Below are 27,746 nucleotides of genomic sequence, written 5' to 3' on the forward strand. Positions count from 1 at the left end.
TTCTGCACTGAGTAAGAGCTACTTCCAGGGTGGAATTTTAATTAGAAAAGATGAAGAACCTGGAGGCAAATTATCAAAAATTTGAAAGGTTTCCCCCTCTCTCTATCAAGGTAGGATCTCTACAGCATACAGCCATGACTGAAATAATAAATGAGTGCAAATCATTTATAATTGGCCACTCTGTGTCAGGCCTTGTCATCATTTTTGTAGCTATTCAGCTGCCATGACAACTAATACTCTCAGAACGCTTGTTATCTTTGCATAGATACAGAATGAAGGCACCAGGAAGTGAAGTAATGTACTTAATGCCTTGCAGTAAGAGAGTAGCAGCCTGGTCCTCTTGCTTCTTCTGAGAACAAAGTCATTAAGGACACAGAAGCTTCCATTTCAAAAGGGAAGGAATATAAACATATAAGAGGCAGAAGAGGAACACTACTCAAAAAGGAAGGTTGCTTTTCGGAAAGGGAGACAGGCACAGACACTTTAACCTCTATTGCATACAAGACTCAATTTCAGAAATTGTGTTATCACACAAGACTTGACAGTGTCTTCACAGTGACATTTGTGTCACTATTCCTCTCAGGAGGGAAGGTTTTGTGTCTTAGTATCTGTTAAAGCTCCTCTTGGAGAAATCACTTTCATGATGATGGAAGCTCTAATAAAACCTGCATCGGTCAGGATGTGTTTCCTAGTGGTCAGTTATTTCATGATACAAGTAGGCTGATAAGAATATTTAAAGTCTGACTTTAATCTCTCTAGAGTCACACAGCCTTTCTGTCACTCCCAATAAACCACTTGGAAGATTTTGCTTTGTTCGTCTGCTTGTTTGGTCAGTTGGTTGTTTGTCTGGTGCTTAGTTGTTTTTAGCCATCTGAAAAAGGAAATGACAGAATGACCTTTAATATTGTTTAGCTGAATCCAGAGTTGTGTCTTGGTAAGCATATCCCATGTTTGCCAGCCAAGATTGCACATGCGATCTCACTGTGGTGCCTGCTGCCTTTACATTTTATAGATTTGGCTTGCAGATTCAAGTCTCCAGAACTCACTGCAAAGGACTCCTCCTCTGGCACACTCAGAGCTCAGCTCCAAGGGGAACCTGCTATGCTCAACCTTATGTTGGTTTCTGTCATTTGGCATAATAAAACTTGAATGTATTATCAGTGAGGGGGAGGAAATACAGTTCTCTGCTCTTCTGCTTCTTCTCGGGAGTAATTGTGTAACCAAGGGCCTGCTGTAATTCTCTCTCTTCGAGGTGTAAAGCTTTTCATATGTCAACCAGCTGTAACCTTTCGAAGGTTTAATGAAATCAGAAAATATAATCCACTATATGAGACTGAATACAAATCAAGTCTATTATTGTTGAACAAATGGCATTAATTTCCTGCACACATGTGGACATGAGTTTTAAAATATTTGTTTGAAAAATGTCAGGCTGCTCATTGTTTTAGACTGTTTGAACACTGCCAGTGTGCTCTTTTTAAATAGTTGTACTTTTGAAAGGTTACAGTGTTCACATATTTACTCTTCTCTGACTTCTTCAAGTGGTTCAGATAGTGGAAATTACCCCAAATTCTTTAGATACTGCCTAAGGGTATAAACTCCCCTTCCTTCTCAGGGTAAGGGACTCACTCTGCATCCTGGTACCTTTTATTATGTTGCTCATGGAGAGCTTCTTTGCCATGTAATTGTATATAGAATGAGAGTATTTTAAGCAAATGGAGACAGATTTTACATCTGCTATTTTTAGTGACACCCCCCCAAGAAAAGAAGCAGGATTACAACATTTGTAACACATTTAGCTATTTTGTACACAGATGCACATTGGGCTAACCATCCACACTGTTTCATTGATCTTAGATGATATTTGTAAGAAAGATTGGCAACTCTATCTTAAAAATCTGATCTATCTAATCAGGAAATTGATTTAATCAGAATGTTTCATCCCATAAAAGGTTTGATTAAGCCTCTTCTGAATGCCCACCAGGATGAAGGTTTTGTACTTATATTCAGATTAATACCTTTCTCAAGTTAGATCTGAAGTTGGAAGCATTTCCACTTGTAAAATAATCTGCTCTCGTGAAACAATACTTTCACTTTTCACTGAAACACAGTGTTTTTGCTGCTGTCATTGCTCACATTTCATCTTGTCACAGCCAAAATGCTGGCCCATAAATCTTCCTATCTGAAAGGAATGCAGGGATGGAAATGAAGAAGAACCTGAGGAAAAGAAAACCTATCGACAGGCCCAAAGTGGGATCCAGCTCAAGGGGAGGCCCCAAGGCCTGACACCATTACTGAAGCTGTGGGGCCTTCACAAAAAGGGACCTATCATGACTGCCCTCCAAAAGACCCAACAAGCAGCTGAAAGAGTCAGATGCAGACATCTGTACCCAACCAATGGACAGAAGCTGCTGACCCCTCTGGTTGAATTAGGGAAAAGCTGGAGGAAGCTGAGGAGGGCAGCCCTGTAGGAGGACCAGCGGTCTCAATTAACCTGGACCCCTGAGATCTCTTAGACACTGGATCACCAACCAGGCAGCATACACCAGCTGAGATGACGCCTCTAACACATATACAGCAGAGGACTTCTGGGTCTGGCTTCAGTCAGAGAAGATGCACCTAACCCTCAAGAGACTGGAGGCCCCAGGAATTTTAGAGGTCTGATGGGGTTGGTGGGGTGGGGATATCCTTGAAGAGACAGGGGGAGCAGGAAGAGGGAGTACAGGGGTCAGGGAGGTGGTATGGGATGTGGAACTCTGACGGGGTAGACCTGGGGGGAATAAAATCTGGAGTGTAAAAACAAAAATTTAAAACAATGTTTTATTTCTGCTTTTAATTTTTTGTTCATACTTCTGAGTAGTTCTGACCTTTGCAGATAGTAAAAGTTAATCTTTTTAAAATATACCCATGTTTATTCTGCCCAATGAGATAAAGGAAGTTTCATTGCACAGTAGTTGAAAATAATATTTTTAATAGGTTTATGTCACTTAAATTGTAAAGGTTGGAGGAATAATGGGGACTGGGATTTACTTTTTTAATTGGATATTTTTTATTTATAATTCAAATGTTATCCACTTTCCTGGTTTTCCATCCATAAACCCCATATCCCATACCATTTCTTCCTTCTTCTATGAGGGTGTACCCCACCCATCCATCCAAACTTTGCTGCCTCCCCGCCCTGACATTCTCCTACACTGGGGGATCCAGCCTTGGCAGGACCAAGGGCATCTCCTCCCATTGGTGCCCCACAAGGTCATCCTATGCTATATTTGAAGCTGGAGCCATGGGTTTGTCCATGTGTACTCTTTGAATGGTCCCTGGGACCTCTAGTTGGTTGGCATTGTTATTCTTATGGGGTAGCAAACTTCATCAGTTCCTTCAATCCTTTCTCTAACTCTCCAATGATGACCCCCTTCTCAGTTCAATGGTTGACTGCTAGCATTTGCCTTAGTATTTGTCATGCTCTGGCAGAGCCTGATATAGCTGTCAGCATGTACTTCTTGGCATCAGCAATATTGTCTGGGTTTGGTGGCTATATGTATATGGGCTGGGTCCACAGGTGGGGCAAATGCTTTCTCAGCATCTAATGAGATGATCATGTGGTTTTTCTTTAAGTTTGTTTATATAGTGGATTATGTTGATGGATTTCCATATATTGAACCATCCCTGCATCCCTGGGATGAAGCCTACTTGATCATGATGGATGATCATTTTGATGTGTCCTTGGATTCAGTTTTCTAGAATTTTATTGATGTCTATAAGGAAAATTAGTCTGAAGTTCTCTTTCTTTGTGGGATTGTTGTATGGTTTAGTAAGTGGTATGGTATGGTAAGTGTAATTGTGGCTTCATAGAAGGAATTGAGTAGTGTTCCTTCTGTTTCTATTTTGTGGAATAGTTTGGACAGTATTGGTATTAGGTCTTCTATGAAGGTCTGCTAGAATTCTGCACTAAACCCATCTGGTCCTGGGTTTTTTTTGGTTGGAAGACTTTTAATAACTGCTTCTATTTCTTTAAGAGTTATGGACCTACTTAGATGGTTTATCTGGTCTTGATTTAACTTTGGTACCTGCTATCTATCTAGAAAATTGTCCATTTCATACAGATTTTCCAGTTTTGTTGAGTATAAGCTTGTGTAATAGGATCTGATGAGTTTTTTAATTTCCTCAGATTCTTTTGTTATATCTCCCTTTTCATTTCTGATTTTGTTAATTTGGATACTCTCTCTATGCCCTCTGGTTAGTCTGGCTAAGAGTTTCTCTATCTTGCTGATTTTTCTCAAAGAACCAGCAGCTGGTTTTGTCGATTCTTCGTATAGTTCTTTTTATTTCTCCTTGATTGACTTCGGCCTTGAGTTTGTTTATTTCTTGCCTTCTATTCCTCTTAGGTGTATTTTCTTCTTTTTGTGCTAGAGCTTTTAGGTATGCTATCAAGCTGTTTGTGTATGCTCTCTCCAGTTTCTTTTTGGAGGCACTCAGAGCTATGAGTTTTTCTCTTAGACTGCATCCATTGTGTCCAATAAGAGTGGATATGTTGTATCTTCATTTTCATTAAATTCTACAAAGTCTTCAATTTCTTTCTTTATTTCTTCCTTGACCAAGTTATCATTGAGTAGCGCATTATTCAGCTGCCATGTGTATGCAGGCTTTCGGTCCTTCTGTTGCTATTGAAGACCAGCCTTATTTCATGGTGATCCAATAAAATGCATGGGATTATTTCAATCTTCTTGTATCTGTTGAGGCATGTTTTATGATCAATTATATGGTCAATTTTGGAGAAAATACCATGAGGTCCTGAGAAGAAGGTATTTTCTTTTATTTTAGGATGAAATATTTTATAGATATCTGTTAAATCCATCTGGTTCATAACTTCTGTTAGTTTCACATTGTCTCTGTTCAGTTTCTGTTTCCATGGTTTGCTCATTGCTAAGAGTGGGGTGCTGAAGTCTCTCACTATTATTGTGTTAGATGCAATGTATGCTTTGAGCTTTAATATGGTTTCTTTTATGAATGTAGGTGTCCTTGCATTTGGAGCATACATAGTCAGGATTGAGATTTCATCTTGGTGGATTTTTCCTTTGATGAATATGAAATGTCCTACCTTATCTTTCTGGATAACTTTTGGTTGAAAGTTCATTTTTTTTCGATGTTAGAATGGCTTCTCCAGCTTGTTTCTTGGGACCATTTGCTAGGAAAATTGTTTTCTAGCCTTTTACTCTGAAGTAGTGTCTGTCTTTGATACTTAGGAGTGTTTACTGTATGCAGCAAAATGCTGGGTCCACTTTATGTATCCGGTCTGTTAGTCTATGTCTTTTTATTGGGGAATTGCGTCAATTGATGTTAAGTGATATTAAGGAATAGTGATTGTTGCTTACTGTTATTTTTGTTGGTAGAGGTGGAATTATGTTTATGTGTCTCTCTTCTTTTGGTTTCGTTGCAAGGAGATTACTTTCTTGCTTTTTCTAGGGTGTAGTTTTCCTCCTTGTGTTGGAGTTTTCCATTTATTATCCTTTGTAGGGCTAGATTTGTAGAAAGATATTGTGTAAATTTGGTTGCGTCATGAAATATCTTGGTTTCTCCCTGTATGTTGAGAGTTTTGCTGATTATAGTAGCCTGTGCTGGCATTTGTGTTGTCTTAGTGTTATGTGTGACATATGACATCTGTCCAGGATCTTATAGCTTTCATAGTCTCTGTTGAGAAGTTTGGTGTAATTCTGATAAGTCTGCCTTCATATGTTACTTGACCTTTTTCCCTTACTGCTTTTAATATTCTTCCTTTGTTTTGTGCATTTGGTGTTTTGACTATTATATGACAGGAGGAATTTCTTTTCTGGTCCAATCTATTTGGAGTTCTGCAGGCTTCTTGTATGTTTATGGGCATCTCTTTCCTGAGGTTAGGCAAGTTTTCTTCTATAATTTTGTTCAAGATAGTTACTGGCTCTCTAAGTTTGGACTCTTCACTCTCTTCTATACCTGCTATTCTTAGGTGTAATCTTCTCTTTGTGTCCTGGATTTCCTGGATGTTTTGGGTTAGGGGCTTTTTGTGTTTTTGCATTATCTTTTATAGTTGTGTCAATGTTTTCTATGGTATCTTCTGCCCCTGAGATTCTCTCTCTTATCTCTTGTATTCTGTTGGTGATGCTTGCATCTATGACACCTGATCTCTTTCCTAGGTTTTCTATCTCCAGGGTTGTTTCCTTTTGTGATGTTTTTCATTGTTTCTATTTCCATTTTTAGGTCCTGGGCTGTTCAATTCCTTCACCTGTTTGGTTGTGGTTTTCTGTAATTCTTTAAGAGATTTTTGTGTTTCCTCTTTAAGAGCTTCTACTCATTGACCTGTGTTATCCTGTATTTCTTTAATCGAGTTATTTATGCCCTTCTTAAAGTCCTCTATCATCTTCATGAGAGGTGATTTGAAATACAAATCTTGCTTTTCCATTGTGTTGGGGTATTCAGTATTTGTTTTGGTGGGAGAACTGGGTTCTGATGATGCCATCTAGTCTTGGTTTCTGTTGCTTAGGTTCCGGGGCTTGCCTCTAGTGATCTGGTTATCTCTGATGTTAGCTCTCCTTGCTGTCTCTGACAGTGGCTCGACCCTCCTGCAAGCCTGTGTTTCAGCACTCCTGGAGACTGGCTGTCTCTCAGAGGGCTGTGGATACAGAGAACTTTGTCACAGGGTCAGCTCTGGGGTGCAGGCGGAAACCAGAAGTATCCTGTCCCTGACTGCTCTTATGTTCTTGTGTCCAGAAGGCTCCAGGTGCATTCCTTTTGGACCAGGAATGTGAGCAGAAGTGATGGTCTTCCCTGTGCTCTCAGGATTACCAGCACTTCTGAAAGTTCACCTCTCTCCCCCATGGAAACTGGGTACAGAGAACTGTGGGACTGGGTCAGCTCTGGGCGCAGGCAGAAACCAGAAGGATCCTTCCCAGACTGTTCCTGGGTCCCTGTGTCCTGAGGGCTTCAGGTGGGTCCGTCAGAACCGAAGTGGTGCTCTTACCTCTGCTCTCGGTTGTATCAGCATTCCTGGAGCTTGGCTTTCAGTTCCCAGCTTTGAAGGTAACAGGAAGGAACCTGTCCCTGACTTCTCCTTGCTTCCTGTGTCCAGAAGGCTCCAGAGTGGTTACTCTTGGACCAGGAATGTGAGCAGAAGTGGTTGTTTCCCTTGTGCTTTCAGCATTGTCCCCACTTCTGAGAGTCCAGATCCATCTTCATGGAATCTGGGTACTGGAGAATGGATTTTAAATGTGCATTTGACCACAAATGTAAATGTTGTTTTCTTCTGAATCACACTTTACTACTAAACAGTTCACTTCACTGTATTATAAGCCTATGAGGGTGTAGGTGTGTGAAGGAAAGACAAAGCTATTTTCCGTGAAGGAGTTTGGAATTTCTCAGCTGAATGCTGTTGGGAAAAGCACAGTTGTCTCCTCTTCCCAGTTGATGTCTGTCTGACTTGGAAATACCAGGCTTTGAATTTTCAAACTATTCCTAGTATGGTCTTGTCCTAGCTCCCTTCACCCATTTATTCCTTGTCCTCCAACTGCTTCAGAACTGTTATCAGACAAAGCCATATCAATAACTACACACAACTTACCTGTTTGGCAGGCATTCAGTTAATAAGAAAACAGATTAAATCTCAAGAAGATTACAAAACTAGACAAATGGAACATACCTCTTGTTCAAAGAGGCACACTGAGCAATGGCTGTTGTGGTAGCACTAGGGACAGATGTTAAGCTCTTCATTTTGATACATTGAAATGGGAACTCCAACAGCTCAAGGGCTGCCTGGAAGTCCTCAGTCAATGGCAGAAGGAAAGATCATATTCTGGACTGTCTTCCTCTAAAGGTTATGATCTTCACTCTGGGAAAAAAAAAGAGTTCAAAGACAGCATGATGATATGTCCTGACTTATTTCAGTTTGCTGAAGGAACATATCTTAAATAATACATGATTGGATCAATAAATTGGCCATGGCATCTTCTTCCTGATCTTTAAAAAGTTTAGCAACACAAATGTCTTCAATGACAACAAAAATTAACATTCCTCTTTCTCTTCCACTCTCTACCTCTTTACTCCTAGCAATGTCTCCATCCAAAAGGTGCTAAGATGTGGTAACAGGAAATGCTTTTACTGTCAGCTTATGTATCTCATTTCTCCATGAACCATGTCAGAATGTTGATGCTTTCTCCCTGTAGTCAAGCCCAACTAGAGAGACAGCCATGCCATGCCTAGTACCATCAGCTCTGTTATTGCAATTGCTTGAAATTGGCACTATCAAAACCAGAAGAAATGAACCCGAGGAACGTGGTGGAGACTTCGACTTGAACCTAGTGCTTCCTAGTTCCTTAGTAAGTCTAGGATTCCTGAAATATGGCTATGTGTTTTCGATTGCTTGAGCTATAACTTTTCACCCTTTGCAATACATTATGCAAATAAGAATGTAATACAGCTCTCTTAAGGCACATATGTGTTTCCAAATGGAATAAGTTCATGCTGTGTTAAATTGGGCTCAGCAAACATTTTAAAAATATTTGTCACATTTCTAAATAACATGTGCTTGTGATTGATAGTCTCTCTACTGGAGAGTGGCAGCACATAGACTGCTACATAGAACTACTGCTTGGTGAAGCAATCTGTAGGAATCTTTGCTTAGTCTACAAAATCCCAAGGAAATCTTTCCAAGAGAGAACCGCATACAATTTTCAAGGCCATCTTGATACATAACTGGAGCAAAATCAATGGCAAGCATTTAAGGAGTTCGTATTTGTGTCAGGCACAGTGGTAGGGATAAATCATAAAATTTAACTCTCACAAAAGGCTTCACAGATAGATTTGTCTTATGGATAAGAAAATGCTCTTTAGAGACTACTAACTTGTCCATATCAATTAATGCTAAAAGTCCTTATTAAACTTCGTGTTTAGGCATGGTGAGGCAGGTTCAGTTTTGCTGTCAAGTAAAAAGTTCTGTATTAAAGAAAAGAAACCAAAGGTGAATTTCACATCATCCATTGAGGAGAAACCAGAGGAGCATAACAGCAGCAGCACCTGGGTGTGGGTTCTCTTCCTCATTTTCATAGATCCTATTTTTCAGACAATTATTGTTGTTGCTGTAAAATTAAAGATTCCATGAGACTGGAAATATGTCAGCCATCCAATTGTGTCATCCTGAGACTCCTGGATACTTTAAAATACATGTCACAAAGCTAACCTAGGGGCATGAAGGGGAATCTGCAAATAAACCCCCAAAGCCAAAAGCAAACAGGCCTGGTGTGCTTCTGATCTGTCTGGGCAATGTATTTGTAAAATGGGGGATAACTGCTGTCATGGGAGTAGCCTATCGCTGGTAGCTACAGTGACAGCTGTTCTCTGTGATTGTCTGCAACTTTAAGGTCACTTACTCCTTTATCACCAAACAGTATATTTCTCTTTTCTTTGTATTCTCTCTAGCCATGGATCATACTAGGATCAGTGAGCAGTAACAAGCCACAGCCTGGATGCATGCTGTCATGAACTTTCCCCACCAAATAAATTAGTATGTATTTTTTCATGTAAACCTCACTCAGAATCTCAGAACCTAGCAGAAAGCAGTCAGGTTCTTTGTCACAGAGTAACGTGAATAGCCTCTCAACCTTTCCTGATACAATGTTTATTCCACATGGATGGAACCTCCTGAGATATAGGTTCTCTTTACATGTATTTTTTTTTCATTCTGGTGTTCAACATTCCCATCAGAATGAGTCATTAAAAATTTAAAGATAATATTCTAAATATTGTGTGTCCAATAGATCTGAACTTTTCTAAAGTTTCCCCATAAACCAGTTCCATGTTCCATATATTTGCAATCCACTTGGTCAGGCTGGCATAACAACAACCCTGACTCTGGTACCAACTTTCTGTACCAACTCTTTTTTTTTTTTTGACCATATACCTGACAAGAATCAGGTTAAAAGAAGAGGGTTTTAATTGGCTCACAGGTTAGAGGGGTTGAGTCTATCCTGGTGTGGATGGGGATGGCAGGGGCAGATTGATCAATGGTACTGACCAGGAAGTAGGGATAGGAGAATGGAAGGGCTTTTCTGTTCTTTTCCTTTTTTCTGGTTTTATTCCATGTGAGATGCTGCCCACATTCAGGCTGGGGCTTCTCTCCCCAGTTAAACATCTCTGAAAATTCCCACAAAGACATTCTGTGGTGATTCCAATTTCAGGAGTTGACATTGATTGAAGTCTAACCATGTCGTACCTTGTTTTTAAAATATCTTTTACACTCTGCTAAAGCTATAAAGCTAATGAAAGTTTACATTATTTACATGCAAATATAAATATTAGGTCACTATAAATATGCTATATTTTTTGCATATATAGTTCAGTCTTGTAGTCTTTCTAATTTCTAATGAAACTCCCCATCTTTTCATTAGATCTACATTTTACTTATTTTTAAAGCAATCCTCATCTAATAGCTTAAATGTCCCAACAATATTTGTGTCTGGCCCTGCTGAATACTATATTCTGTAACAACAGGTCATATTTTTTGCCTACTTTGTAGTTCACCATTCCTACCAGATACTAGATATCATGTGTAGGAGGCCAGGAGACCCTGCCACTAATATTGTTACACTCAACACATAATATGGCCTCTCTTCAGTAGCCATTAGTAGGAAGAGAGTTGGATAAATCTACTCAGAGTACAGCTAGGTTTGAATATCGATTCTGTTCTTAACCTCGATGTTTATATTTTTGCAAGCTAAAACTCTTCTGTTTTTGTTTTTGGGTCTGGGTTCCTGGCCCAGGGTCTCATCTGCCCTTGGCTCTAAGAAGTTTTGCATGTCTGGACCTTACCATGTGCCTATCTGCTTATCTTTCCCCAGATGAATGCTGTTCAGTCTGCCAGTGACTCAGGCTCAAGATTCTGGTCTGGAAAGCATAGCTTCTTGGTTTCCTGTTCTTTTCTTCCCTAGTCCTAACCAGGTCCTGGTATCTGATCTCAAGAGTGAGGTTTCTTAGTATTTCTATCCTGGGCTACCCATACTCTGCCTTTCTATACCACAGAACTAAGTCTCTGCAACCTGTCCTTGTGGTACCCTGGATGTGAAGACTTTGCTATGGGTGTTGTCTGTCATGGAGAGAGACAGGGAACAAAGTAGTTTCAATGACTCTGTCTATAGCCCCTGACCTGTGCAGGAAGTGATGTGCAGGACTGTCTTCTACTGCACACAAAGAGTCTTGGAAGTATGTTTATGGCCTGCTTCCAGCAGCATCCAGATCCCAGTACCATTGAAGCCTTTACCCCTGCCCTATCCCTAGTCTTTCTTGGGGTCATTGAGTGGAGGCCTGTGGGAAAGATTTAGAAAACTACCTGATTTTGATAGTTTGAATAAGAATGGTGTGGCCTTGTCTGAGGAAGTGTGTCACTAGGGGTGTGTTTTGAGGTTTCAGAAGCCGCAGCCTGGGGCTTCCAACTGCTTGCAGATCCAAATGTTGAATTCTTAACTCCTTTCCAAGGACCATGCCTGCCTGTGTGTCATCATGCTTCTCACCATGCTGATAATGGACTGAACCTCTGAAACTGTAAGCCAGTTTCAATTAAATGGTTTTCTTTATAAGAGTTACCATAGCCATGGAGTCTCTTCATAGCAATAAAACAGTAATTAAGACATTAAGTTTCAGGGATTCTAAGTGCTTGTGCTGACTCCCATTCATACACATTGCAGCTTTCCTGATTTCCCTGCTCAAGGCCAACAGTGCTCTCTCATTTCTTCTTGGAGGTCCACATTATCCCCTGAGATGTAGCCCTCTTGATCAAATTAATGTTGTGCTTTTCAGAAAGTTGTTTTATGGATTATTTTGCTTTTTCTTAGGTAGGGAGGGGACAGCCTGTTCCTATGGCTAGCTGGTTTTCCTCATAAACTGATTTTGGATGAATTAATTTTGGCAAATAGTCCTGTTTCCTCTCCTCTTTCACTCTGAATTCTTTACAGTTTACCCACTAGCAGTGACTTGTGCACATAAACAGGATGCTGTGAGTCCCACATGTCCCTCATCAGTAGAGAGGAATTCTACTCTGTGACTTGTATGCTTGTGTAGCTCCCATAGCCTCTACATCTTTCCAGCAACTACTTTTGCTATACTTAAGTCACCAGATTTCTATCAGTCTTTAAATGTGCTCTTCTTGTTTCCATTCAGAGCTTCTGCACGTTTTTTTCAAGCTGCTTAGAATGTTAGGTCTCCATATTCAAATACCATCTCCCTAGGGAGAGAACTTCCAATCTCTGCCAATGTCCTTTCTGTTTTCTCTGCTCTCTCCCTATCCCCCTGTCTCCACCTCTTCCTCTCTTTATCCTTTTGTAACATAGACTTGCTATGTAATCTAACTAAATTAACACTGGTGATCGACCTGCCTCAGCCTCCTGGATTTGAGATCACAGATATGTGACATCATGCCCAGATTTATCTTTACACCATAAAACACTATACTTACGTTATATTTATTTACTTTGTTTTTGTCTCCTCCACCAGAATGCAATTCTCTCAGAATATTTACTTATTTCTGTGTCTCTAGTACATAATAAGAACTCAATAAAATTGTTGACGGAAATTATGATTTTTTTCGCTGATGAATCACATTAGAACATTTTCATAAAAATGCACAGCTTCCCAGGCTAGTCTCTCCTTCTCGTTCTGCCATGTGTTTTCTCATTTATTTCTTAATCAGGCAAATGCACGTGGATCTAGAGTCTGAGGACATCCCAGTAACAGAAGAGGGAACACATTTGTGTCTTCTGCTTTCCTTAATTCTATCCTTTCCAAGCCACACTAGCCTGGCAGGGGTTACACTCTACCAGCCTCATTCCCTAGACTGCCAGTTTCCTCTCTATATCCAGTTTCCTCCTGCTGAGCACTTTCCCTCACTCCTCAGACCCAAGCTTCTGATAGTTACTAGAGATATGCAAATGTGTGCTTCACAGAGAACACACACCTCACATTCAGAGCACTAGGCTTCCCATTCTCCTTCCTACTGTCTTCTCATGGCTGCTCTTGCTGTCTTTGTTGGCTTTTTTTCAGTTCTCTTATTGTTTACTTACTTTAGAAGAAAAGGTAATGGAAAGTCCACTTGAGAGGAGGAACTGGTCAGAGCTCTGCCTGACTCCTAGGTGGCAACCCACAGGGGGACTGGATAACTCAATTTTGCTTTCTTGGCTGTGCGTACTGTTTAGGCTCTAGGGAATTAGGATGAAGGGATGATATTCCTCTTTACCGGGTGCTAAATTTTGTGAATCTTGACTTTACTGCTGCCATGTGTCATCTGTTTCTGTTTTGCTTGCTTAAGTCAGATGCACCTTTATTACAATTAATGCTCATTAGTGCCTAACCCCGACCAAGGGCAGGTTCTCAGCTGCCCTTGATTTGTATATTTTTCTGGATGTCTTCTAGGCTGCAGTAGAAACTGGTCTGATACTATTTTGAATTAATTTTTCACTGCTGTTTTCTACACATATGCAGAAGAATTAACAATACGAAAATTTCAAATTTTCTTTTAAAATTTCTTTAAAAATTTGTTGCTCCTGTTAAAATAAATACTGAATTTATAATCATCATATTGTGAGCCCCAATATTACGATTTGAAAAATGTTTCAAACCCTCACAATCTAAATGATATGTTTTTTTTCCTTCTATAGCACGGTGCTAAAAATCAGAGCATATATTTCATAATTTAGATTTTTACTACTCTAAACCTTCCTTCATGTCATAACTGCTATTATAAGTAGCAATTGCTATCTGGGGAGTGGAAGCTTATAAGAGACACAAAGAAATATAGTTATAAAATGATGTCAGTGATTGTAGAAGAAGTCAAAAATATAAAATGATGGCTGCCGTGATGTGGGTAGTCCTGAATGAACTATGAAAACATTAATTAAAACATATTCTGACATTTTAGTCTGAGACAGTCTTGATAGAACAATGGTCCTAGGCTGTGAGGATGATGACCAGATCTCACCCTGACTTGTCTGGATGACACCACTTTCTAGGTCAAAAGACTCTGCTATGACACACGATCATCATCATCATCATTGTTATTGTTGTTGTTTTCTGTTCCCCCTTAGAAACGTTTCATTTGGATTCATTATATGGCCATTTATTAGTCTGGAGCCTTATCCTTATTTGTGACTACAATGAAGTCATAGTAGGCTGGGTCGCCTGTAAGTCATCAGGAGATCTTTCAGCTGTTCAGTGAATAGGCAGTGCAGAGGTCACAGTGATATTACAGGCCACAAATTCTCTCCCCAAAGTAATGAAGAATATTGGTTCAGCTTTCATTCTCTGACAGTTTGCTGTACATTAATTTCTAAAAATGTTGTTGAGTTCAGTGTTGTCACGGAGAGTTCACACATGCTAACTGCGTGAGCTGAACACACCTGCATTATCAGCACCCACATCAGAAGCAGCAGGATAGCTCCACAGAAGCTCACCTCATACCTCCTTCTGTTTTCTCATATTCCTTGACACAGGAGACCACTTCTCTGAATTGTTTGGTTTTATGTTTTATGTAGGTGGAAATATACACAGAGCACTATTTTGTATCTGGCTTCTTTTATTCTTCATGCTGTTTATTATGTATTGCATTTTTACTATTGTGTGGCGTTCCACTCATGAATACTATTGTTCATTCTACTTTTAACAGAGACTTGGATATTTTCTTTTTCAGATGAGGACAGAACTATTCCTAGAACTAAGAAAATTGTCTTGGTTAGAGTACCCACACACATGCACGCAGTTCTGCATACACCATACAACTAGAAGTGAGAGTTCTGAGTCACAGCCTGTGTGTATGTTCACAGTGCTTAGGTAAGATAGTTTTCCAGGATAGTTGTATAGCACTCTGGTGTGGATGTCCTTTATTGGGTATAGACATGGATTTTTCTCCTAGCAAAATACCTTCTTACTCTCTTAAAGGGGTCCATGAATGAGGAGATACTTTTGACACTTGGTAAAGTCTAAGTTACTACTTTCCTTTATTGTTTTTTTTTTTTGGCATCTATTAGGAAATTTGCCTACTCTAAGTTGATGAAGCCATTTTCCCTAAAGTCATTATCTAGCTCTATAATCTCTCTGATCCACCTTTGCATATTATGTGATGCATATGGACAACGATATTTCTATATCAAAACTTTCTTGACATCGCACCACTTTTCATGGTCTTCAGCTTGTTAGAGATGTGCACATACATTTTAATTCACCAACATCTATGTGTATGACTTGGCAGTATAGTAATTTTCTATCACTCATGAGACCTTGGATTCAATCCCTACCAATGAAAGAAAAAGTTTATTTCAGTTCTAGTGAAATCACTTTCATGTTTTCTGAAATAAAATTACTAATGTTCCTTTAAATACTATTTAAATTCTCTTTTTGTCATAAAAAGAGATCTCTCTTAAATGTTTTATTCAATTAGAGCTAGGTTTTAAGTCTTATTTACTTATAAATACCAAAGTAATTTATAATGTAAAAAACACAATAATTTTAAAAATTATTGTTCTCATTTTCATTTAAATTAAATTTGATATGTTTATTAAGTATATTCTAAAATCAATAACCAGTTGAGAATGTGGTTGAAGTCTTGAGCTCCTTTCTATGTAATTTTTACTTTAAGCCATAAAATAATGAAAAATCAGCAATAAACCAATGCCCTTAGTAGTCAAGATTATATTATGTTGTAATAGTTAAATTGTGTACAATATTTAGCTTAAAGAGAATGGGGAAGATAGAGAAGAATCTTAATCCAGAAACGTAGCTACTCAGCCAAAGATCAAATCTGAAGACCTAGGTCTGTGTGATCCAGCTGGGATGTAGACTCCTTGTTAGTAGATACCTTTATCTCTCTGGCTGGAATACCCACGTGCCATTTGTACCTTTAATCCCAAATGATGGCATCTAATTGAGTGGCAGACAAAGTGGTGAATCATAGAAAGATTTGGCAGAATGAGTCAGAGTCAAAATATGTCCAACTCTTGTGAGAACAGACAGAAAGAGAGGATACTTAAAAGCAATGCAGAGAGAGACAAGTCAGTTGAGTTCAGTGCAGTTCCATTGAATGCAGTTGAGTTCAGTCAGGTTCATGCAGTTCTGTTCAGTTTGTGAAGTTCAGAGTCAGTTTTTCCAAGCAGACCAGTTTGGTCAGAAGCCAGGAGAAGCCAATGGAATTGGTCAGCTTAGAGGTCAGCTTTGAGCCAGCTAGCCAGAGTTAAGAAAGAGCTAGGCAGTGAGCTTATTCGGCAACAAGTCTCAGAGGAGGCTGAATCATTCTAGGCCTAGGTTAACAGACAGAGGCTGGAAACTGAAGCCTTCAAGATCTGGACTTTCGGAAGATTAGATTGTATAGAAGCTAGACGTTTCCAGGCCTCAGCCTTGGGATAGTTAGATAGAAATGCTCTGGGCTCAGCTCAAGCCATGTATTTGTAATGCTTGGGCATGTCTCTTATCTCATCCCTTCTTCTGAGGAAATAAAAGAAGCATTTACAATATTATTAGTAGAAAGGTACATCGGGAGGACTCTTGCTACTCTGAAAATGAACATGGAATTGTATGGATGCTGTTGTGCCTAGTTTCCCACTGGAAACAATATGTGTCTCAAGACACATTCTACGACAAATATAAGAATTTTGATCTTAGTGTTTGAAATACCTGAATGTGTCTTCTTTGATGTCATTTGTTTTAGTGTTTCCTTCTTTTTATTATTTATTTTAGGTTGTCCTGGTCAGTGGACATCTGGACAGCTGGGACGTTGGGCAGGGTGCCCTGGATGATGGCGGTGGAGCCTTCATATCATGGGAAGCACTCTCACTTGTTAAAGATCTTGGTAAATATTTAGAAAGTCTTTAAACCACATGTGATTGTCTCAATAATGATATGTTAACTCTGTATAGAAGCTGGATTCTTTTTTGTGGTATGTTGAGAGATCCTCCTGCAGTTTATATATATTTTTTCTCAGTTTATTCCAAGAAAAACTTATCCCTTAAAGAAACTTTTATTCCAGTATCATCTATTGGGAAAAATAAACAAGCAAATAAAACCAGAACACATAAAACCATATCAGTTGGAGATGAAACCAGACCATGCATGGCCAAATGCAGAGAATAACCAACTGCTCCAGACTTCTCCTCCTCTTCTCTTAAGATAGAATAAGGTTGTGAGAATAGTGGGAAAAGCCAGTCACCTTTCCATGGAAATCAGGAAATGCTTTAATGGTAAAAGAATGATTCTGTAGTTATGGTAGGAGAAACTGGACCTAGATATATATGAGAGGAATAGGCATTGGAAGACATGGATAATAGCAGCTCCTTTTGATGACCATATTTGCAAATAAATATACATTTCCTTTTGATGGGCTAGTCAAAAGAGTGGATATGGAGTGAATTTTGAAACAAAGGAATAGTCTGAATCAAGAGTCTATTGTCTGAATGGTGGTTTTGAAGTGCTTCATCTGCAGAATGTCCTGAATGGTAGCTGTAAAACAAATTGTTTCAGATAGCATAGAGGTCAAAACATTCATTGTTTAAGTATATATGTCTCCAGTCTCATAATTTCCTGCCACTTTTAAAGAGTCTTCTAGTATTTTTCATGAGTCAATTAAAAATTATTCATCTTAGATACAGCTCAGTTGGTAGAATGCAGCCTAACATGCATGAAGTCACGGGTTCGATCTCCGGAAAGTCATAAAAATGGGTATGGTGATGTACGCCTGTCATTTTAGTCATCACGTAGTGAGCTCAAAGCCAGCCTGAGCTACATGAGAGTCCATCTCAAAATGAAAATCTTTCTAACAGTAGATTTGGTCTTGTTTTAAGAAAATCTTTGGTGTGGTATTTTAATCTATATTTTTATAAATCATGTTTTTACTTGTATTTTGAAATGTAGAAATAAAGAAACTACTTATGTAATATTTTTATGTAGGTATTTCTCAACTTTGGCATTACTGACATTTTTAGATTCCAGTGTGGGATTTCATAACATCTTCAGATTTACCCACTATTTTCCACTATCAGTTACCACCACCACCCAAAAAATTTAACAGCAGAAATGTCTCTAGATATTGTCAAATGTCCTTGGATGGATGATGAGAACAACCACCCTGATTTGACAGACAAATAAATAAACCAATAAAATATGTCTAGATGTTTGACACAGGATCTTATGAAAAATAATTAAACAAACTAATTAGAAATCTCGAGTTGCAGATTCCTAACATTCCAGCATTGTTACCATACATGATAGAAAAGATGCACTGAGCAGATGTTGTGCTTTCTATAAAGCCCTCTGTAGACGTTGGGTATACAGAGAGGTTTAGGGTATGCTCTCTGTTCTAAGAGCCTTGGCACAGAGCTAGAGATGTCCACATCTGCCCACAGGTACTGTTGTGAAGAGAGAAATAGTTTCAGTGCCTACTTTACAACTGAGTATTGTTAAAGAAAGAAATTGCTCAACAACCAAACCCCAACGCTCATATTCAGAAGTCTATCTTTTGTGGAATCCTCCCTCCTTTCCATCTCTTTGTGATCTTTCCATTTCTCTGTCAATCATTCCAGAACAAAATGGGTTCTTGGGAAAAACATGCAAAAAAAAATCAAATCAAATCAAACATTTGACCTTACAGAGCACAGATGTATTTATTATTGAAATTAATTTTGTTAATATGTTTCACCAATTTGATAGAAATGCAGCAATACAATAAGAACAACAACTAGTTCATCTGAGTTGGGTTTTAAGTTATTCTGACTACTTTCCTGGTATTGGGCACATCTTCTGAACACTCTGAACTTCATGTTTCTCTTCTCTATTCAATGATAATATTCCAGAGTATTTTATTTGCTCCAGGTTGAAACAAAAATCAGGTCATCTCTACATATTGAATCTCTGTGCTCTGGTCCTCAACATGGGACTATAAATTACTATTAATTGACCTCAATTCAATTTCATGGGTAACTGGCAAACAGCAGGCATAGTGAATATAGTAACCTATATCTGAAAATATTGAACTCGGCATTTGTTGTTGTTGTTTATTTTGTTTGTTTTGGTTTTGTTCCATGTTTTAAATTCACACATTTAATCTCTGTAAGATTTAGGAGAATTTATATGAAATTACAACTTAAACTGCAAAATAAAAAATAGCATTTCTTTCAAGTATGTGTTCTGAGGCAGCATTGACACAGTGTCAAAAACACAGGACACTAATCTGGGCATGGTGGCATACACCTTTAATGCTAGCACTTGGAGTGTGGTGATTTGTTTATGCTTAGGAGGTGTGGCCTTGTTGAAGTAGGTGTGTCACTGTGGGTGTGGGCTTTAATACCCTCATCCTAGCTGCCTAGAAGCCAGTATTCTGCTAGCAGCCTTCAGCTGGAGATGTAGAACTCTCAGCTCCTCCTGCACCATGCCTGCCTGGAAGCTGTCATGCTACCACCTTGATGATAATGGGCTGAACCTCTCAAACTGTAAGCCAGCTCCAATTAAATGATATCCTTACAAGAATTGCCTTGGTCATAGTGGCTGCTAATAGCAGTAAAAACTTGGCATCTGGTAAACACAACAAGTTTCAGGACAGCCAGGTTACACAGAAAAAAAACCTGTCTTGAAAAAATAAAGAAAAACAAAAACAAAAAAACACAAAAGGAAACAGAAAAAACAAGAAGCCCACAGGACACTGGAGCTAAACCACCTGTTTTATTCATACCTCAAATCAACAACTTCCTAGTTACGTAAACTTCAGTTACGTAAAGTTTGGTAATTTACTTTGACTCTCTGTTCCTCAGTTTCCCCATCTAGATAATAAGGATAATAGTTCCTATTTCTTGTCCTTGTTTAGAAATTAAATGAAGCATTAGCCTAATCTATTTACAGCAGGGCCCTACGCAACCCAAGTTCTTCATAAATACTATATTTTATAACTTAATGAGCATGACTTTGAAAAACAAATCAAGTACAAGAGAGGATGATTTTTTTAACCTGTAGTCCCATTAGAAACTGCTCTTAGTGTTTTAGTTGTAATAGTGCAGCTCTAGAGCCAGTGGCTAGAGAGTCACTAACGTATCCTTTCCTTTGCCATTTAAGACCCTATCCTCCTATGTGATGGGAGCCTAGGCAATCCTCCACACTTTCCATTTTTCTATAAAGTTTATTGAGTCTTAGATATCTTCTGATCACTTTCTGTTCAAACACCTGTTTGAATGAATAACCATCATAGAATTTAAAAATTAAATCTGAATTTCTTCTGTTAGATTATCTATGTATTTTAATATGAAGGTCTAGATCCAGTGTGTGACTTACTAGTTCTGTATGAATACCAGTTATTCTAGATGAGCTTGGAGATGGAGAATAGTTCAGTATTAGAACATGTGCTTAATATCTGCTTAGTGTTAGATCCTGAATTTGATTTTCAGCAACACTAAAAAGAAAGATAAAGCAGAAATAAAACAAACCCAGGACAAAAGAAAAAAGAAAAAAAGGTTCATAATTATATTACTTAATTATACTGAGCCTAAAATGTTTAATTGGTGAATCATGAAATCTCTGTGGAAATCCTTTTCTGAGAAAAATGACACTCCTCTTGGATGCTCTCCCTTGGATAAGATGTCAAGCAGCTTGAACATCAGAGTCCCTTGATGGCTATTTAATTTGAAGTGTTAGTCCAGTGGGGCTCTCTGATATTTGAGAATCTTTGTCTAAGTTATAGCTTTCCACTGTCTTGTCCTTTGTCTTCCTACTTTACAAATCTTGCAGATTCACACCTTTGCCCAAGCTATCAGCTTAAACTATATTTAATTAATCTAATAAAGTGTTTGCATTTTATAAGTATCATCAGTCATTCCTAAGTAACTGTCAGCAGCAGGCTATTTGTTGTGGAGTGCTATTGAATTTTGTGTGTGTGTGTGTGTGTGTGTGTGTGTGTGTGTGTGTGTGTGTGTATTTTACTGGATGTGATGCTGTTTATTTGAGATGTAATTTCCTGGAACGTTCTGATGTCAGTGGACAAAGCCTGTGGCCAAAACTGCTATACTTCACATTGTTTGTTAGTCAAAAAATAAACCACCTTCTACTCCAGTTTTCTTCCAGTTTTATCACATTTATGAAGTTAGAATTTGTGGGGTTTGATTCTAGAGAAGTGCAAGAGAAAGGAGCATTGTCTGGATCTTGAAATGTGGGACAAAGATATTCCTAAAGTCATGAAATCTGAGCATCCTGATTGTGACTATTATGAGGCATGAGAGTCTGTTTCTTGTAGCTGTCTTCAGCTACTTTGTAGGTCCTTCCATTTCTCATCCTTCTCTACCCTTTCTCTACCCTTTCAACCCCCTTACAGTAGATAGGAGAGAAAAAAGACAGAGGGGGAAAGGAAAGAAGTCCCTAAATAAAGTCAGGTCAGATGGAGATACATTACTGTTAAACTATTTCCTGCTGATTAGAGGTGTTGAGTTCCTTGGGGCAAGTTTGATTTTCAGTGTCAGGATATCTAATTTTCCTTTTGCCAGTGCCACCTTCTTCTTCCTCTTCTACTTCCTCCTCCTCCTTTTCTTCCTCCTCCTCCCCCTCCTCCTCCTCCTCCCCTTCCTCCTCCTCATCCCCCTCTTCCTCTTCTTCTCCCTCTTCTTCCTCCTCTTTCTCTTCTTCCTCCTTCTCCTCTTCCTCCTCTTCCTCCTCTTCCTCCTCTTCCTCCTCTTCTTCCTCCTTCTCTTCCTTCCTCCCTCTTCTCCCTCTTCTTCCTCCTCATCTCTTCCTCCTCCCTCTTCCCCTCTTCTTCTTCCTTCCTCCCTTCCTCCCTTCTTCCTTCCTCTCCTCCTCCTCTTCTTCTTCCCTCTTCCCCTCCTCTTCTTCCTCCTCCTTCCTCTTGTTCCTCCCTCTTCTTCTCCTTTTCCTTCTTCCACCTCCATCTTCCTCCTCCTCTTCCTTCCTCCTCCTCTTCATCCTTCTCCTTTCCTCCTCCTCCTCTTCTTCTTGTTTCTTCATCACTACTACTTAACAAACCACAACCAATAATAGCCAGTGAACAACTCACCCCACCTCTTGGAACCCTATCATTTACATACCCTCTCAAAAGCTCCCAGAATTCCAAATGTCGCACAATCACAGAAACTATGCATAGCCGGCAAAATCAGGCCCCTGCTAGAGGATGTGGCAAATCATAGTCAATGGACAATTTGAAGAAACCCCATATTCCACACCTGGGATTAAAATGAAAATATATTCTTATACTATTTATGTGGTTTTTAAAGGAACCAAAATCCCAAAATTGTCACTACAGCTTCTTAGAAGGTATTTATTTGTATGCTTCTTTGGTCACTCACTGAAGTATTTGGTGTGTCGAGAGCATATCTATATGCTAGATACCTCGATCAAAGAAGTAGCCATTGACTTTGACATCTTTGAACCAGAAGAGATCAGTGATTCAAAAACAGCTGTAAACTTGCTGCGAATGCTCCATAACTATGACATGTACAGTTTACTTTGGATACCTATGGAGGGAAGGCTCTATGTAGTTTGGCTAGGCAAGGCAAACTCAACATGATGATGCTTGAGCTTTGTTTAATAAAGATAAATAGTAGTTCCTGAAATACAATGAGACAGAATCGGGAAATCTCAGCAGTGCATATATTATCAAGGAGAAACCTGGTGTCAGGAATATTCTTGGATGATTGCTGAAGGTTGTAGAGTAGCAGGAACCACACACATTTTCTTTAATCTGTCAGTGAAGTGTTGGGTTCTGGTATAATAACTACAGTTTACTTTTATAAAGACAAAAGTGTTCTCAACAGCCCCCTTCTAAAAACAAATAAATGAAACAGAAGGAAAACAAAAAGAGAGGGAAAATCTTGATATCACTATTAGATTAAGTACTTTGTTGGCATAGGAAGAAGTAAGAAGTGGGAAGACTTATAGAAGAATCACCAGGCCTGCCTGATCCAGAATATTCCAGTGAATACAGTCAAATATATTTCAAGCTGCTGATTCTGTTAGAGCCTTATGCAGCCATCTCCTGTGCAAGGGCTCTCACTTGGAAATGAAGACAATGGTGAGGAAGTGTTCTTTGTCCAGGTTTGTCTCAGATCTGGAAAATCACCAGGAAATCCAATTCGGTATATCTGACCTACAGAAACAGTCAGCAACTGCTCACCAATGAGGTGAAAGTCATTTAAACTGTAGGACTAGGTGCCCTGAGCCCATATGGGGATGGGCTCACACCTAGAAAAGAGATTTCACTTTGAATGGCACTCATCCTAAAGTCTCAGACCTCTGGCTGAACTAAAAGTATCAACTGTGTTTGCTGCATGGTGTGATGTGCTAAGCCCTCACAGTGTACACATAATCATTCCTTCCTGTTAATAGCTTCAAGCAGCAGATATAGCTGTTGTGACAGCCACTGGACAGAAAAAGAAAGCAAAGCAGAAGAGTCACATGACATATCCAAGATGATATGGCTGTCTATCCAGTGGAAAATGTAAATTAAACATATTGACTCCAACCCTAATACTACTGACAATCACCCTTGAATGGTGGTACACTGGAATATCACTCTCGGCCTGACTTAAGGAACACTATTTCTAAAACTGTCAGGAGATAGTACACAGAAAAGGAAAAAAATATTATAACAGATTGGTTTAAAAACTTCTTCTTAGTAATTTCTTTTCCAAGAAAGACACTTGCTAAAAGAATGTGCTTTTGAGCACTGTCCTGTGGCTTTTTGAAAGGAGGCAGAACTAAAGAAGACTCTACAAGTGATCACAAAATGGCCTTCATTGGGCTAAACCCCAATGTATTTAGATCTGTTTTCATTCTAAATTGCCTGTATACCTTTGGGACCATGTAGTGGTTCCATAATTGACCTATAGAGGCCATACTGAAGGAGCAGTTATATCAACTTAAAGAAAACTTTAATTGATGACTCCTTTTCCACACTCTCCCAATCTGTTTTATTTAAAATAAATGGAATATTATTTAAAATATAATAAATCTTTTGTCTGCTATATTTTCCTATGAATCTGAATTTTTTTCTACAGGAAATTTTTATCTTATAAGATTTCATGTATTCTGTGCACTATGGCCTACTGTAGAATCTCCTTCTTCACAATTATTTTACAAACACAAGATGGGAAATAATAACCCTCGATCAAGAATCCTGTTGAAGTCACGGGTCTTCACTACTTTTAGAGAGTAATATAGTCACTTGTAATGTTATAAAGAAAAACAATTTCTTTAAAATATTTAAATGTTTCCTCCCTATTCAGTTTAACTTTTGTTAATTTAATTTTTAGTATGTAAGTGGTGGTTTGTATTTATTGTTTATGAGAAAATTCAGGTCTTGCCTTTTAATAACTGCTTAGTGAAGCAAATGTCTATAACAATTGAGGAATTAGAAATGTCAACACTACACTCATCCTTTTTCACGTTTCCTCTTTTTACTCACTTCTAAAAGAGAATCTACAGTTATGGGCATTTGTGGTTCTTTCTCATGTTCATTAGAGTGATCATCTCATTTTTTCATCCAAATATGTCCTTCCTGTTTTGGTAAGTTATGCAGTGTCTAGCCTTTATGGAAAACACTGTTTTAAGATTGAAAGTTGCTGAGAACTTATTCTGAGATTCAAATTCATTTGTAAACTTGGTAACTAACACACTTGACATCCTTCCATCTCTTTCAGCTAACACAGGCATTTCTGCTGATGCATGCTAAAGACAATTTGTGTATAACTTGATCTGTAAAGTTTATCTATGAGATAAAATAAGATTTGTTAAAAATGACACTCCCAGACTGTGATTTGCCATGTAGTTTGGGTATGGTATAAGAAAATCTGTAGTCATTTTAGAGCTGTAGGCTATTTGAATGTTGTGGTTACTGTTTTATCATTTGATTAGAATGCATCATTTTAATGTACAAGTAAACATAACAGAGGCCTCCAATTACTCCCTTTCTCATAATCAATTGGGGTGGTGAAAGGTGAATGATAAAAGAAGATGAATTCTATTGATTCTCATTTTCTCTAGTTGGCAATGGTGAATGAAGCAATAGATTCTTGGAGAAGAGGAGCCAAAACATACAACAATTTAGGGTTAGCGAATGAATTTCCTCCTACTTAAGAATGGAGTACATGCAAGTCCAGGATAAATCTGTGTGGAAAAACTAGATACCTCACTGAAACCACATCACCGTGGCATAGTGCGATGGCTTACAAGGAGGTTATTGTATTTCAGTAAGTGGCCGTGTCATAACAGGCAAATCAAATGGAAAGGGTACAGTTCCTTCTGCCAAGAGCTTATAGTCTGAGAGCCTTACACAGGCAAGGACATTTAAGCTAAATATCAAAACAGTAGGTGGTAGGAGAACAAATGAAAATAAAAACAACTAGAACTTGTGGATGACTGTGGATTAAGAAGCAAAAGATATTTCTATAAATCTGAAGCAATAGGTAAGGTGTGGTAGGAAGTGGATCAAATGAAAAAATGACTACTTGTGAAAGCAACTGTGTGGAAATGCTACAGGAAGCAGGAGCCATTAAAGATTCTTAAGTATGAGAGTGATGTGATGGATCTTCTTTCTAAACTGAAAATTCAAGTAAGTTATATTTAAACTTCTAAAATGATGTGATCACCACCACAAAGATATTGTGGAACTGAGTATGGAGATCCCAACTATGTTAAGACACAGCTTCTGAGTTACTAAGTACAGCTTATTGCCATATGCTAAGTTAGTCAGCTTCTACCTTACTAAGCTAAATACGTAAAAGAGGAAATGATGGGACCCCAGGGATGACATATTTTGTGCCTCCACACTTTCAACATCATGCTATTTCAAAAGCTGTGGCTTAACCATCTTCCAGGGAGTTCTCTTGCGGTAAACTTTTCTAAACATCCACGTTAGGTTTAGGTTCATAGACCTTCTGGTGATGGTGAAATGTCCAGCCTGCATAGTTACCTAGTTCTGAAACTCTCCAAACAGAATTGGCATCTTTCCCTGTAAATCTGTGATCATTCTCATATGCAAGCAATGTGAACAGAGAATATTTAGTGGGTATGTACTCACAATAGGCAAAACAAAGTGTTGAAAGACATGGACTATTGTTAGATGGCTTGCTTTTAATACTGCTAATGTCCTCATGTTAAATAAACATCATTGATTAGCTAGTGGTCAGCCCATATTCTTGCCTGACACAAGCATCTCTAGAACTTATTAGGTGACCAGATCTTGGACTTTTCAATCCTTCACCCCCATTTCCCAAAATTTGAAGGGACATGGGTCGCAGCATGGATAGTCAGATAATCATGTATTCAGTCTTAGGATTTCTTGAATTCAAATCTTTTGGTGGTGGTGGCTATATTATCTTAGACAAATGATTCTGGTTCCCATAGTTCTGGATTGTTGTTGTTGCTGTTTACAATGAGAACAATTTATCTTGAATAGTTGATGGGATGCTTTGAAATAATTTAGATGGCGGCTAGCCTTTTATAAGCCAGTAGTATTGGTGGTGGTGGTGGTGGTGGTGGTAACAACAGATGCAGGTGGGTCAGCAGGAAAAGTGACTCAGGAACAGTTCAACTTTTAAGTCTTCATGACTGTAGATCATTACAAATTCAACATGACCAAGGCCCAACCCCATAGCAAAAACATCATATAAATAAGAGAAGAGTGGTTGGTCCTGAACAGCAAATGTCCTCTATGACTATATTTATGTAATAATATAATATTTATGTAAAATTAATACAGGATCAGGTTTTCATTTGTTGCTACAGTGAAGAACATGTAAAAGATGTCTTGTAAATGTGACATGGAATTAAAATGACATCCTATAGCATGAGGAAGGGGAGATTATTATCTCTTCTTATCTTTTCCTCTGTCAATGGGATCCACATAAGTAATACTGTATATAAGATGTTTATATATTCCTGTGGGAAAGAAAAAACAGGATGAAACTATGAAGGGCTATATAACTTACTGCCAAGTCAGTTGTTAAAGTTAGAGAAAAACACCAAGTCAGAGAAGACGGAGATTCTGGTGCTGTCCACAGTGACCACATTCTCAAGGAATCTTGACTTTTAGCAAGGTCCAGTATCCACAGGCTCAGGAGGTCTCAGAATGTATTAATGAAAAAATAAAAACCCAGGGAGTTATGACGATTACTTATGCTTGAATTACTGTTCTTTTTCTGTGATAATGGAGTATTGGATAATTGTATTTCACATTTTGTAGTTTTACTTCATTAACGGTGTCAATGATGCTCTTGCTTTAGAAGTTAAATAAAGTAGATTCAAATAAAATTTCTTGTCCAGATCTTAGATTAACATCAAGAAAATAGTAGACTATTCTCAATTCTAGGATAAAGTAATGATAGCAGTTAGCATTCTAGAACACACCATATTCTGTGAGCAATTCTCATTTGGTTTAAATAGCAGGAATTGCAATTCCTTTGTTTCTAGTTTTTACAGAAAATTAATTTTTAGACAGGGGTATTATGTTGATGGTTCTATCAACTGCAAAGGTAGAAAGTCTTTTCTTTTTGATTCAAGTGGCTGATAGTACATTTTTCTTTCTGATTTTCTTTCTTTCTCTTTTTTTTTGATTTTGCTAAGATACATTTTAAGCATTTAAAATGGCAGAGGATAATAAACAAGCACATTGGCTTAAATTTCATAAGTGCTAAAATTTGTGGTATGTGTGTCAGAGCCTTGCTGTGGAAGAGCTAAAACATAGTCATGGTTGAAATCTATTTTGG

The 27,746-nt window shown here is 38.4% G+C and overlaps 1 protein-coding gene across 1 annotated transcript in view; it reads left to right on the forward strand.

Moving 5' to 3' along the window:
• Positions 1-16,894, forward strand: part of Cpq (carboxypeptidase Q) — a 247,703-nt gene extending 230,809 nt beyond the window's left edge. The window contains exon 5 of the mRNA XM_032914237.1: positions 16,738-16,894. Coding sequence (XP_032770128.1) covers positions 16,738-16,872 — 135 coding nt within the window. The 3' untranslated portion in view covers positions 16,873-16,894. The remainder of the gene's footprint in view (positions 1-16,737) is intronic.
• The last annotated feature ends 10,852 nt before the right edge of the window (positions 16,895-27,746 follow it).

This window comes from Rattus rattus, chromosome 1 (genome assembly GCF_011064425.1).
Source record: "Rattus rattus isolate New Zealand chromosome 1, Rrattus_CSIRO_v1, whole genome shotgun sequence".
NCBI classification, from domain to species: Eukaryota; Metazoa; Chordata; class Mammalia; order Rodentia; family Muridae; genus Rattus; species Rattus rattus.